The sequence below is a fragment of the Bufo bufo genome, chromosome 11, assembly GCF_905171765.1.
Source record: "Bufo bufo chromosome 11, aBufBuf1.1, whole genome shotgun sequence".
Classification (NCBI taxonomy): Eukaryota; Metazoa; Chordata; class Amphibia; order Anura; family Bufonidae; genus Bufo; species Bufo bufo.
Window position 1 is genome coordinate 48,741,069 of NC_053399.1, and position 14,654 is coordinate 48,755,722.

The window sequence follows — 14,654 nt, forward strand, 5'->3', positions numbered from 1 at the left end:
CTGGAGACACTTCAACAATGAAGGCATTACGTGAGACAATCAAATAGAAACGCTGTGGAAGTTGTCAGCAGGTGTGTTGCTGCTTCACAACAATGTACCAGCTCACAAGTCTTGCAAATCACAAGCTGTTATCAGGGAATGCGGCTTCATGGAGCTTAACCATCCACAGTCCAGACTTGGCTCCCAGTGATTACTTTCTCTTTGGAAACCTGAAGAAATTTCTGCATAGGCAGTGGCGTCGCCAGGAGGGGGGCAGAGGGGGCCACGGCCCCCCCCTACATCACGCTGTGCACCCCCATGTGCCCCCCCAAGTGAGCCGCCGCCGGGCACAGGGAGATGAGCGTTTCCATTGCGCTCATCTCCATAGTAATCTGCCTGTGCTGCGGCGGTGCAGGGGAGCGAGAGGCGTGTCCATTCCCCTTCCTCTGATAGACTGCCGGCCTAGTGCCTGCGGCCTATCAGAGGCCGGCGCAGGCGGCGCGATGATGTCATCGCGCCGCCTGAGCCATGCAGCGCGGGACACAGGCCGGAAGAGGCCTGCATCGCATCGCTGACATTGAGGTAAGTATATATATATATATATATATATATATATATTTTTTTTTTTTTACAATAGAGTTACTGGCACATTGGGGGGCTTATTACAATACTGGCACATGATAGGGGGGGCTTAATACTGGCACATGATGGGGGGGCTTAATACTGGCACATGATGGGGGGGCTTATTACTGGCACGTAATGGGGGGGCTTATTACTGGCATGTAATGGGGGGAGCTTATTACTGGCACGTAATGGGGGCTTATTACTGGCACGTAATGGGGGCTTATTACTGGCACGTAATGGGGGCTTATTACTGGCACGTAATGGGGGGGCTTATTACTGGCACGTAATGGGGGGGCTTATTACTGGCACGTAATGGGGGGAGCTTATTACTGGCACGTAATGGGGGGGGCTTATTACTGGCACGTAATGGGGGGAGCTTATTACTGGCACGTAATGGGGGGCTTATTACTGGCACGTAATGGGGGGCTTATTACTGGCACGTAATGGGGGGGCTTATTACTGGCACGTAATGGGGGGCTTATTACTGGCACGTAATGGGGGGCTTATTACTGGCACATAATGGGGGGCTTATTACTGGCACGTAATGGGGGGCTTATTACTGGCACGTGATGGGGGGCTTATTACTGGCACGTGATGGGGGCTTATTACTGGCGAGTGATGGGGGCTTATTACTGGCACGTGATGGGGGCTTATTACTGGCACGTGATGGGGGCTTATTACTGGCACGTGATGGGGGCTTATTACTGGCTTGTGATGGGAGGCTTATTACTGGCACATTGGGGGGGCTCTTGTTACTGGCACGTGATGGGGGGCTCTTGTTACTGGCACGTGATGGGCACTTATTACTGGCAGTTGCACGTTATTGAGGGCACTTATTACTGGCACATTATTGGTGGGCACTATAGGAGCATCTACTGAGGCCACAAAGAAGGGGTATTTTATATGGGGGGGCTCTGTACAGTAGCATTTTATACTGGGACACATGGTGGGTACTATGGGGAAGGGGGGAGAGGAGTACTATGGAGTCATCTACAGGGGGCACTAAGAAGGGGTATTTTATACTTGCAAATTATGGGGGACACTGAGGGCATCTACTGGGGCACGATATATGGGGCATTTTATACTGGTACATTATGGGGGGCACTAGGAGGAAGGGGGAGAGGAGCACTATGGGGGCATTTACTGGGGGCACTATATAGGGGTATTTTATACTGGCACATTATGGGGGACATTAGCTCAACTGGGGGCATAAGGGGGTATTTTTTGCATCGTCATTATTTCTACTGGGGGGCATTATGGTGGGCTTTATTACTCCCCCATGGTATGACCCCCTAGTAGCAGCACCAGCCTCTCCCTGCTCTGTGACCCCTCTGCCCCTTCTCCAAATCTTTATTATGAAATCTCTCTCATTAGGATAAAACACAACATCAGCTCCACCGAGCCCCCCAGCCAAGTGTTGAAGTTGTGTCCGAGATCCCCAAGGGCCAAGCCAAGTAACTGTAAGTTTTCATGTGAAATATTTGTTTGTTATAGACATATAGCCTACACTGTGCCACACAATATACAGTATACCTCTACACTGTGCCACACAATGTACAGTATACCTCTACACTGTGCCACACAATGTACAGTATACCGCTACACTGTGCCACACAATATACAGTATACCTCTACACTGTGCCACACAATATACAGTATACCTCTACACTGTGCCACACAATGTACAGTATACCGCTACACTGTGCCACACAATGTACAGTATACCTCTACACTGTGTAGTCTGTTCTATAAGCACCCTTGTTCTGTGGCAGCGGACAGAAAATAATCTGGAAGTGCCCCTCCCGAGACCAGGCTCTGGATCCGCCACTGGTCTGGACCGCTCACAGGAGTGTACATTTCTTCTAAACTGTAATCTGTATGCTGTATGACCTGCAGAAATCAGCACTCGCTCGATAACAACTAACAGGCAGTACCTGTAGGCTGTAGCCTGGCCCTGTTACCGAAGCTAGCTGAGTGGTGTAAGGTTAAGGTAGAGATGAGCGGCCGCTTAATCCTGATTTAAAGTTAAAGTTACTGCAGGATATGGATTACAGTTTAGAAATGTCAAATGTACACTCCTGTGAGAGGCGGGGAGGGAGATCTGTGGATGACACTGTTATAGGGAGGGGAATCTGTGGATGACACTGTTATAGGGAGGGGAATCTGTGGATGACACTGTTATAGGGAGGGAGATCTGTGGATGACACTGTTATGGAGGAGGAAATGGGGATGACACTGTCATGGGGTGGATCTGTGGATGACACATATAGCATAAGATGCTATATACGGTATGTGGCATCCACAGATCCCCCCCCCATAGCAGTGTCATCCACAGATCCCCCTCTCTATAAAAGTGTCATCCACAGACAGCAGGACTTTTCTTCCCTGTTGTGGTTTTAGGTATTGGGTAAAGTATCGCAGCATTTCTAAGCGTTCTTGTGTAAATGTATCGTTGTTATAGCTTCCCCCCCCCCCCCTACTTTTGTCCTGGCCCCCAGTGTGCCCCCCCAAAATTTGAAAGCTAGAGACGCCACTGTGCATAGGCAACGATTTCCTTATGATAATTCAGTCAAAGAAGTGGTAACAGGGTTCCTGAAGGAGCCATAAATCTCCTTCTATTCTGAGGGCATCCGATCACTGGAGGCAAAGTGGCAAAAGTGTGTTGAAGTCAAAGGGGGTTACATTAAAAAGTATTAAGTTCAATGTTCTCATATTCAGTTAGATACGGTAACTTATTGAACGTACACCTTTGGCCTGGGACAGCTCATAGAGTCTCATGGTTTTCAGTAGAGATGACCGAATTTCCACTTATGAAATTTGTTCCCACTTCTTTGGTGGTAAAATGTGAATTGCGTTATGGATTCCGTTACCACGGACCATAACGCAATTCTGTGACGGAATGCATAACGGAATGGCTTTGGAGGCATCCCGTTATTCATTCAGTCATAATAGAAGTCTATGGGCTGCAGAACGGATCTGTCCCGTTTCCGTAATACAGGAGAGGACTCCCCTCTAAAGGCATTCAATTATAGAATTGCGTTATGGTCCGTGGTAACGGAATCCATAGCGCAATTCACATTTTACCACCAAACGAAGTGTGAAATAATTTCAAAATATGAAATTCGCTCATCTCTAGTTTTCAGTATCACTTCTATGCTGATGACACAACAATTTGACTGTCTAGATATCACCTCCTTACTACCCAGAATCCCTCCATTTGCTATATTCTCCTTCCTATCCTCTCTCGCTTTCTAAAACTTATAATGGATTAGGGTACTTTCCCACTAGCGTTTTTCTTTTCCGACATTTAATTCCATCCAAGGGGCTCTATACCGGAAAAGAACTGATCAGTTTTACCCTAATGCATTCTGAATGGAGAGCATCAGGATGTCTTCAGTTCAGTCTTTTTGACTTTTCAGGACGGAGATAATACCACAGCATGCTGCGGTTTTATCTCCGTCCAAAATTCCGGAACACTTGCCAGAATTCCGGATCCGGCATTTTTTACCATTGACATGCATTAATGCAGAGTGTTCTGGCAAAACAGATCCGGCATTGCGGTTTGCGCATGCTCCGGCATTTCAATGCATTTGTCATACGGATCAGGATTCTGATCTGTCTAACAAATGCCATCAGTTTGCATGCATTTTAACGGATCCGGCAGGCAGTTCCAGCAACGGAACTGGCTGCCGGAATCCTCTGCCGCAAGTGTGAAAGTACCCTAAAACAGAATTTATCATCTTTCCCCCATCTCACTCCCCAGCAGACCTATGGCTGCACATTCTCCCCGTTCAAACAAGTCTCCTGCCTTGGAGTAACCTTTGATTCTGCTCTGTCCTTCAGACCACACTTCCAAGCCCTATCAACCTCCTGCTGCCTCAAACCTTAAAATATGATGTCCCTTCCTCCTCCTTGCCTTTTCCCCTTTTATCCCCCACCTACTTTTGCCCTCTGGATATAACTTAGGTCCAGTTAATGCAACTCTACCATGTATGCGCAATTACCCCATGCGATTGGATCAAATGGTGACTGAATAATAATATGCAACAAATTGCTATTCTTGGGGGACAAGAATGGACTATCATATCAGGAACACCTGAGACTCAAGGACTCTATAGCCAACTCTGGTCATTTGAACTTATGGGTTCAATTGTGTTGTCCAGAAATCACATGTTGTGTTTTTTGTTCTCATACAAAATTTCAATAAAAACATTATAAATTAAAAATATCTGAGCTGCATATTTCTCAACCTGGAGTCTGCAAAAATTCTTGTACATGCCCTCATCATCTTCCGCCTAATCTGTGGCCTTCCATCTAGTATCCTTGCACCTCTCCAATCTATTCTCAACTCTGCTGCCCAACTAATCCACCTCTCCCCCATTACTCCTCTGCCTCTCCCTTTTGCCAATCCCGTTACTGGCTCCCCATTGCCCATTCACTTTAAAATACTCACAAATACATATAAGTCCGTCCACAATCTGTCCCCTCCGTACATCTCTGAACTGCTTTCCTGATACATCCCCACTTGTAATCTCCGATCCTCACAAGACCTCCTTCTCTCCTCTCCTCTTATCACCTCTTCTCACAATCACCTCCAAGATTTCTCCTGTGCATCCCCCACACTCTGGAACTCGCTACCCCAACATATCAGGCGCTCACCTACAGTGGAAACCTACAAAACAAACCTGACAAGCCTGCATTACCCTGCTACCACTATACCGTTTGTATGACCAGCTTTTTCCTCTCCTGTATGCTTCCCCTATACCTTGTAGATTGTCAGCCTTCGTGGGCAGGGTCCTCTCTCCTTCTGTACCAGTTTGTAACTCATCTTATTGTGCTTGTTTTGCATTATGTATGTATACCCCTTTTCATATGTACAGCGTCATAGAATTAATAGTGCTTTAATCACGATTTATTGGAAGATAGAAGACAGCACCAGCAGACTACCATTATCTTCTGAGCTTATTCCAATGATTATGATTATCTCCAATGATTTATGATTCTTTCTGACAATAGATGCCACTTTTAGGTTTCTGTACCTGCCATTCATTTTACTTTAGTGCTGGGACCATTTTTTTTAAGTATTGGTAGATGCCTCAACTGCTGGACCTCCATCAGTGTAACTAATATCTTCTTGACATGTTTGCTCACTTATACATCATGAGTTAAAGTGTTATTTTATCACTGCCCCTACACTCGCTGTTTCAGTACCTCACATTGCGGTGTACAGGAACTTTGGAAACAGTGTAGCAGAGTAAGGCCTCATGCACACGACCGCTGTTTGGGTCCGCATCCGAGCCGCCGTTTTGGCGGCTCGGATGCAGACCCATTCACTTCAATGGGGTCGCAAAAGATGCGTACATCACTCCGTGGCTACGTTCCGCGGCCCCGTTAAAAAAATATAACATGTCCTATTCTTGTCCGCGCTTTGCGGACAAGAATAGGCAATTATATTGCCGGCGTCCGTTCTGTTCTGCAAATTGCGTAAGGCAACACGGGCGGCTTCCGTTTTTTGCGGATCCGCGGTTTGCGGACCGCAAAAAAACAGCACGGCCGTGTGCATGAGGCCTAGGTTATGATGTTTCCGACTTAGGGAAACAGCATAGCTTGCTGTGCTACACTGTTTCCGTAGTTCCTGTGCCCCATAATGGGAGCAACGTAAACGGTGAGCTCTGGCGACCTGGCCTTATTAGCAGCAAGATGAGACCTCTTTAAGTTTATGGCATAATTAGAGCATCGTAGATTTCCAGACATAATATTTGCTAGCACTGACGTGCACACCCGCAGATCTGCGTAACTGCTGCCGTTGTCTTCTCCATACAGGACTCGTCTGTTTATTTGGATTCCCAGTCTTTGGTGAGAGCTCTGCAAACGCTGCCTCTTCATCTGAGACTGAATGTGGAAGCTGATCTTGTTCAGGTAATTCCTACTCTATTCTGAGTACAGGTAACAAGATATTCATCAATGTGCAATCATCTATGAGATTAGATTATGGCAGATTTTATTCATCTTCTAATAATCAATTCATGAGCTCCCAGCAGCCCCAGACGCTTAATTGAAGAAAATTCTGTGTTATTTGATTTTAATAAAAGCATTTTTATTAACACATCTTATGAGAAGCTGGAGGCTGTGTGATGGATGAGGTGTTATCTTCAAATCTTACAATTTTATTACAGCTGGTTTTAGCCCACTTGCCACTGCATTGGATTGTCCGCATGTCATTTCCATGTCATTATCATTTGAATATCTTGGCACTCTTTCCATCCAACCAATCAAATCACAAGAGCAGATAGATAACCTGTCCATTTGTATGATCATATTAGTGAGGAGTTGTATTGTATTACTGTGTCATATGTTAAGAAAAAAAAAAAAACTTTAAGAAACAGCATTACTTTTGCCCATGAGTTGTGTCTGGTACTGCAGCTGAACCCCGTTCAACTCCTTTAAAGGGGGTGTCCAGCTTTGGGGACTTTTAAACAGACCCCTGCAGCATGTTGTACCTGTTGAAAAACTCATACTCATTCCAGCACCCTTCAGTCGTCTTCCAGTCCTGTAAACTTCCAGACAGGCATGGTCACATGCACCTCTGCTGCCAGTGACTGGCCTCAGCGGTGACATGCCCTCGAGCTACATGTCACTGTTGGGTCACATGAAGGAAGCCAGTGAGCTGGAACCGAGTGGCAGAGAACAAGTGAGTATGAGGTTTATCAACAGGTAGAACAGGGATCTGTTGAAAAAGAAAAAGCCCTGTTTAAAGGGATTCTCTGAGAATTAATTAAATGAAAATACTTAAATAATACTTTATTATAAATATATTCCCAAATACCTGTCATTTGTTATAATGGCTCGTTTTGTCTAGGGAGCAGTCATTAGGAGAAATACAATGGCCGCCGTCCTATTAGTACACACAGAACCTGTCCTAATCACACAGGGGGACAAGTTACTTCACAATGCTGAACTAAAGAGCCGTCTCATCCTCCTCTCTGCTCTGCTTGGCAGGGATTATGATCCTGAATACAGCTGATAAGATCTTCAGCTGAATCTCTGTAGATTGGAGTTCATGAGAAGACATGAAGTACAGAGAGGAGGTGGGGATGTGACTAATGAGCAGCAGCACTTGTATGCAGTTTCTATTACCACAGTCTGTTCTGTCTATCCTCTCTCTACTGCATGTCTCCTCATGAACTCCATTCCCACAGAGATTCATCTGAAGATCTTATCAGGATCATTATCCCTGACAAGTAGGAGAGGAGGATGAGGCAGCTCTTTAGCTCAGTGTTGTGAAAAGGATTGAGCGAATCGTGCTTCGGATCATAGATCCAAATTCGGTTAGTTAAAGAACGTCGTTTGTCATGCTGTTTACATGTACAGCAGTTAAATGTATGTGTTCTTTGTAGGAAAACTTCATCTTGGCAGATGTTGCGCGAGACTTCGGTAAATGACTTCAGTATTCCTATCTGCGTATTTAAAAAACATTTTAAAATAGGAATTTGAAGTCAGCTCTAGTACCGAGGTACTCACCAGCACCGAAGCCGACTTTGGATTCCTATTTTCACATGTTTTTAAATTTGCAGATAGGAATACCGAACTCATTTATTGAAGTCTCGTGCAACTTCGGCCGAGGCGAAGTTTTCCTACACGGGACACGTACTTTTTAATGCTGTACAGAAACAGCATTACAAAGTTTTTCAACAAATCGATTTCGGATCTTTGATCCAAAGCTTGATTCGCTCAACCCTAGTTGTGAAGTAACTAGTCCTGCTGTGTGATTTAGGACGGGTTTTGTGTGTACTAATAGGAACGCGGCCATTGTATTTCTCCTGATGATTGCTCCCAAGATAAAACGAGCGATTATAACTAATGAAAGGTATTTGGGAATATATTTATAATAACATAAGTGTTTTCATTATTTTAATTCATGGAGAACTCCTTTAACCACCTCCGAACCGCCTAACGTAGGATCGCGTTCCGGAGGTGGCAGCCCTGCGCAGAGTCACGCATATATGCGTCATCTCGCGAGACGCGAGATCTCCTGTGAACGCGCGCACACAGGCGCGCGCGTTCACAGGATCGGAAGGTAAGCGAGTGGATCTCCAGCCTGCCAGCGGCGATCGTTCGCTGGCAGGCTGGAGATGTGATTTTTTTAACCCCTAACAGGTATATTAGACGCTGTTTTGATAACAGTGTCTAATATACCTGCTACCTGGTCCTCTGGTGGTCGCTTTTGTTTGGATCGACCACCAGAGGACACAGGTAGCTCAGTAATAAGTAGTACCAAGCACCACACTACACTACACCCCCCCCCGTCACTTATTAACACCTTATTCACCCCTGATCACCCCATATAGACTCCCTGATCACCCCACTGTCATTGATCACCCCCCTGTCATTGATCACCCCCCTGTAAGGCTCCATTCAGACGTCCGTATGATTTTTACGGATCCACTGATACATGGATCGGATCCGCAAAGCACATACAGACGTCTGAATGGAGCCTTACAGGGGGGTGATCACCCCATATAGACTCCCTGATCACCCCCCTGTCATTGATCACCCCCTTGTAAGGCTCCATTCAGACGTCCGTATGATTTTTACGGATCCACTGATACATGGATCGGATCCGCAAAACACATACGGACGTCTGAATGGAGCCTTACAGGGGGGTGATCAATGACAGCGGGGTAATCACCCCATATAGACTCCCTGATCACCCCCCTGTCATTGATCACCCCCCTGTCAGGCTGCATTCAGATGTCCGTATGTTTTTTACGGATCCACGGATACATGGATCGGATCCGCAAAACACATACGGACATCTGAATGGAGCCTTATAGGGGGGTGATCAATGACGGGGGGTGATCAATGACAGGGGGTGATCACCCCCCTGTAAGGCTCCATTCAGACATTTTTTTTGGCCCAAGTTAGCGGAAATTAATATTTTTTTCTTACAAAGTCTCATATTCCACTAACTTGTGTCAAAAAATATAATCTCACATGAACTCACCATACCCCTCACGGAATCCAAATGCGTAAAAATTTTTAGACATTTATATTCCAGACTTCTTCTCACGCTTTAGGGCCCCTAGAATGCCAGGGCAGTATAAATACCCCACATGTGATGCCATTTCGGAAAGAAGACACCCCAAGGTATTCGCCGAGGGGCATATTGAGTCCATGAAAGATTGAAATTTTTGTCCCAAGTTAGCGGAAAGGGAGACTTTGTGAGAAAAAAAAATAAAAATCAATTTCCGCTAACTTGGGCCAAAAAAAAAATATTTCTGTGAACTCGCCATGCCCCTCATTAAATACCTTGGGGTGTCTTCTTTCCAAAATGGGGTCACATGTGGGGTATTTATACTGCCCTGGCATTTTAGGGGCCCTAAAGCATGAGAAGAAGTCTGGGATCCAAATGTCTAAAAATGCCCTCATAAAAGGAATGTGGGCCCCTTTGCGCATCTAGGCTGCAAAAAAGTGTCACACATCTGGTATCGCCGTACTAAGGAGAAGTTGGGCAATGTGTTTTGGGGTGTCATTTTACATATACCCATGCTGGGTGAGATAAATATCTTGGTCAAATGCCAACTTTGTATAAAAAATGGGAAAAGTTGTCTTTTGCCGAGATATTTATCTCACCCAGCATGGGTATATGTAAAAAGACACCTCAAAACACATTGCCCAACTTCTCCTGAATACGGCGATACCACATGTGTGACACTTATTTGCAGCCTAGGTGGGCAAAGGGGCCCACATTCCAAAGAGCACCTTTCGGATTTCACAGGTCATTTACCTACTTACCACACATTAGGGCCCCTAGAATGCCAGGGCAGTATAACTACCCCACAAGTGACCCCATTTTGGAAAGAAGACACCCCAAGGTATTCCGTGAGGGGCATGGCGAGTTCCTAGAATTTTTTATTTTTTGTCACAAGTTAGCGGAAAATGATGATTTATTTTTATTTATTTTTTTCTTACAAAGTCTCATATTCCACTAACTTGTGACAAAAAATAAAAACTTCCATGAACTCACTATGCCCATCACGAAATACCTGGGGGTGTCTTCTCTTGTGGGGTAGTTATACTGCCCTGGCATTTTAGGGGCCGAATGCGTGAGAAGTGGTTTGAAATCAAAATCTGTAAAAAGTGGCCGGTGAAATCTGAAAGGTGCTCTTTGGAATGTGGGCCACTTTGCCCACCTAGGCTGAAAAAAAGTGTCACACATCTGGTATCCCCGTACTCAGGAGAAGTTGGGCAATGTGTTTTGGGGTGTCTTTTTACATATACCCATGCTGGGTGAGAGAAATATCTTGGCAAAAGACAACTTTTCCCATTTTTTTATACAAAGTTGGCATTTGACCGAGATATTTATCTCACCCAGCATGGGTATATGTAAAATGACACCCCAAAACACATTGCCCAATACCAGATGTGTGACACTTTTTTTCAGCCTAGGTGGGCAAAGGGGCCCACATTCCAAAGAGCACCTTTTGGATTTCACCGGCCATTTTTTACAGATTTTGATTTCAACTACTTGCCACACATTAGGGCCCCTAAAATGCCAGGGCAGTATAACTACCCCACAAGTGACCCCATTTTGGAAAGAAGACACCCCAAGGTATTCGCTGATGGGCATAGTGAGTTCATAGAAGTTTTTATTTTTGTCACAAGTTAGTGGAATATGAGACTTTGTAAGAAAAAATAAATAAATAAATAAAATCATAATTTTCCACTAACTTGTGACAAAAAATAAAAAGTTCTATGAACTCACTATGCCCATCAGCGAATACCTTAGGGTGTCTACTTTCCGAAATGGGGTCATTTGTGGGGTGAAACATGACAGGTGCTCAGAAAGTCAGAGCTGCTTCAAAAAGTTGAAAATTCACATTTTTGTACCATAGTTTGTAAACGCTATAACTTTTACCCAAACCATTTTTTCTTTTACCCAAACATTTTTTTTTTTATCAAAGACATGTAGAACTATAAATTTAGAGAAAAATTTATATATGGATGTATTTTTTTTTGCAAAATTTTACAACTGAAAGTGAAAAATGTAATTTTTTTTCAAAAAAATCGTTAAATTTCGATTAATAACAAAAAAAGTAAAAATGTCAGCAGCAATGAAATACCACCAAATGAAAGCTCTATTAGTGAGAAGAAAAGGAGGTAAAATTCATTTGGGTGGTAAGTTGCATGACCGAGCAATAAACGGTGAAAGTACTGTAGGTCAGAAGTGTAAAAAGTGGCCTGGTCATTAAGGGTGTTTAAGCTAGGGGGGCTGAAGTGGTTAAAGACATACGCAAAGACCTCTTTCAGGGCCCGTGTAAGAGCCCATGGGCAATTCTTAGGTTTAGGAGCCAGCAAAGCCATATGAATGAAGCTTAGCTGCCTTGCTGCACACAGCCAAGGGATAAAAGTGGTGGCATTTTTTTTTTAATGAAAACAGTCCTGTTTTTCTAATCTCATTCAACCCCTTTAAGAATCAGAATTAAAGGGGTTGTGCAGCCAGTAATATTGCCAATTACAGCCAGTTGTGAGCAGTGTAATTACAAGTTTGGCGTCCCCATTCACTTTTATGGGACGGCTCTGTAGTATTCACTAGAACAGACGAACCGTCCCATTAAGTGAATGGGGACGCCATATTTGTAATTACACTGATCACCACTGCAATTGCTGCAGCGAGCAGGTAAACAGAGGAGAGAAGGGAGCGCTCAAACATCTGGAGGAGGGGGGGGCGGGTGTTGGAACTTTTTTGTGGGGCCGTGGAACGGAACTAAGGATGTGGACAGCACACAGTGTGCTGTCTGCATCTTTTGCAGCCCCGTTGAAATGAATGTGTGCACACCCATTCTGCAAAATTGCGGAATGGATGCAGACCCATTCATGCGGACGTGTGAATAGACCCTTTAAGGGGTTGTCTCATCACAGACAATGGGGGCATATAGCTAGGATATGACCCCATTGTCTGACAGGTGCGGTTTCCCGCAAAGTGGTGGCTGGAGAAATCCGGTCTGGCCACCACCAAGAGTGCTCCCCATAGAAGTCAATAGGAGCGCACTTCGCATGGCCTGCCAACGCTCCCATTCACTTGTATGGGCTCAACGGAAATGGTCAAGCCAGCTCGGCTATTTTCGGCGGCCCCATAGAAAATGATAGGAGGGTGGCTGTGCATGCACAGTGCGCCCTACACCACTTTTGGGGCTCCGTTCTCGATATAGGTGCGGATCCAAGTGGTGGGACCTGCACCTATAAGACAATGGGGGCATATTCTAGCGATATGCCTCCGTTGTCTGTGATGAGACAACCCCTTTAAAATGATCATTTGGGAAATTTTCTGGGGGGGGCATTTCTGGGTATTATTTAAAAGTATAAAGGCTTCTTAAGTATATTGTAAAACATGCTGCTGTCCAAATTGTGAGAGAAACATGTAAATGTCTTGGTAAGCTTTATATAAGAAATAGATTATTTTTGCAACTCTCTTTGTGTTTGCACATAGAAATAGGTGACACTGTCATTTGGACAAATTAAATGATGTTGAGGCAGTGACAGTGGAATGAATTGACTACTGAATAATTAATGGAATAATTGAACAAATGCACAATTTTATCTTTTCTATAGGAAAAGCTGCCACAGGAACTTCCTCCTCTCAAATCAAAGGTCATATCAAACATGCCAGCATTCACTGGCCAGAACGCAAGTGGCACTTTTTTGGTTTCAGATCAAGATGCAGCTTCCCAACCAGAGACCAAGACTTCTTCAGACCCTTCTCCTGCAGTCCATGATGAGGAGCTTGATTTCCTGCTAAGCTTGGAAGCCCCCATCACAGCAGAAGCTGCCGCATATCCCGATGGGAGCAGAGAGCCTGACCAGCAGCCACCCTGTGATGAACGTGGTAAGGGTTCAGTGTACACAGGGGCACACATTCACTTTTATGTCTTTCAGACATGTCAGTTGCTGGGTAACAAAATCAAGAATGTCATCAATGTGTAAATCACATCTCAGATAGAGGGTCCCTTTGTATACCTGACAGCAGTAACCAGTTTGTGTCCTGGTAGATATAAAAGACCTTGCCCACAGCTAATAGGCTCCTAGGATTTACCTATCTGTCTTGTGCCCAGTCGAGATTTATATGTTCTTTTGTATTGAAGGCAGCTTCTGCTGTCAGACAGTATGCTGCGTGTCCCATTAAACAAGGCTGGATCTTAACAGCTGCCAGATCTGTCCCTGTTATATAGAAATCTCCCGCTGCATCCCCACATGCATGATTGATGAGCCACTTTCAATGTGGATTATTCAGAGTGTAGTTGTATGCCACATTAACCACTAAAGTAGTGCCAAGACAATATGTGTAAGCTGGTCTGTTTACCCAGGCTGGAAGTATCTCTCCGAGGGATGGGAACCTGTGATATCAGTGAATTTACTTCCTGAAACCTTTTAATTGACAATTACTGGATCCCAATCTGTTTTCATCATTTAGTCTTAGTCGTTATATAAGGGTCAGTAAACAATATCGTAATTACTTGAGTAAGAAAATAGTAAGGACTGTACATGTGGGCGGTTATTCCAGCTACTTCTCCAGGCTGATATTTGTCTGAGATGACATCTCATGTAGGTAGCAGCTGATGAGTCACACATAAAAGCCAAGGGCAGCAATAGACAAAAAGGTTTTATGGGTCCAGGGCTGTGCACATTCCATTATCACTGGTATTCTAGAAAAAAAAAATACTTCTTCATTGAATGATCCACCACTGTTCACATTATGTCTTCCCGATTGTCTGAGGTATATGCTCCTAGATGTTCATGGCTTCTGTAATGTAGAAAAGTGCTCAGATATTTGTCTGTGTGTAAAAGTGGCAAAATATTAGACTTTTCTCTCCTTACAACTATGTTTCAGCAACCTCTCCCATGAAAGCTGAAGCTTGTGTGCCTGCTGAGGAGAAGACCAAAGCTATAACCTCTGAGGATCTGGAGGACTGGCTGGACAGTATGATCTCCTAGTCTCTTCTTATACTTACAAAGATGTGGTTGAGATAAAATAAAGATGCATTGTTACTGGG

At 44.5% G+C, this 14,654-nt stretch overlaps 1 protein-coding gene across 1 annotated transcript in view; it reads left to right on the plus strand.

Moving 5' to 3' along the window:
• The window catches only part of AVEN (apoptosis and caspase activation inhibitor), a 539,051-nt gene extending 524,397 nt beyond the window's left edge, over positions 1 to 14,654 (plus strand). Inside the window, exons 4-6 of the mRNA XM_040412590.1 lie at positions 6,427 to 6,522; positions 13,216 to 13,489; positions 14,492 to 14,654. Of these exons, the coding sequence (XP_040268524.1) occupies positions 6,427 to 6,522; positions 13,216 to 13,489; positions 14,492 to 14,595 (474 nt within the window). The 3' untranslated portion in view covers positions 14,596 to 14,654. The remainder of the gene's footprint in view (positions 1 to 6,426; positions 6,523 to 13,215; positions 13,490 to 14,491) is intronic.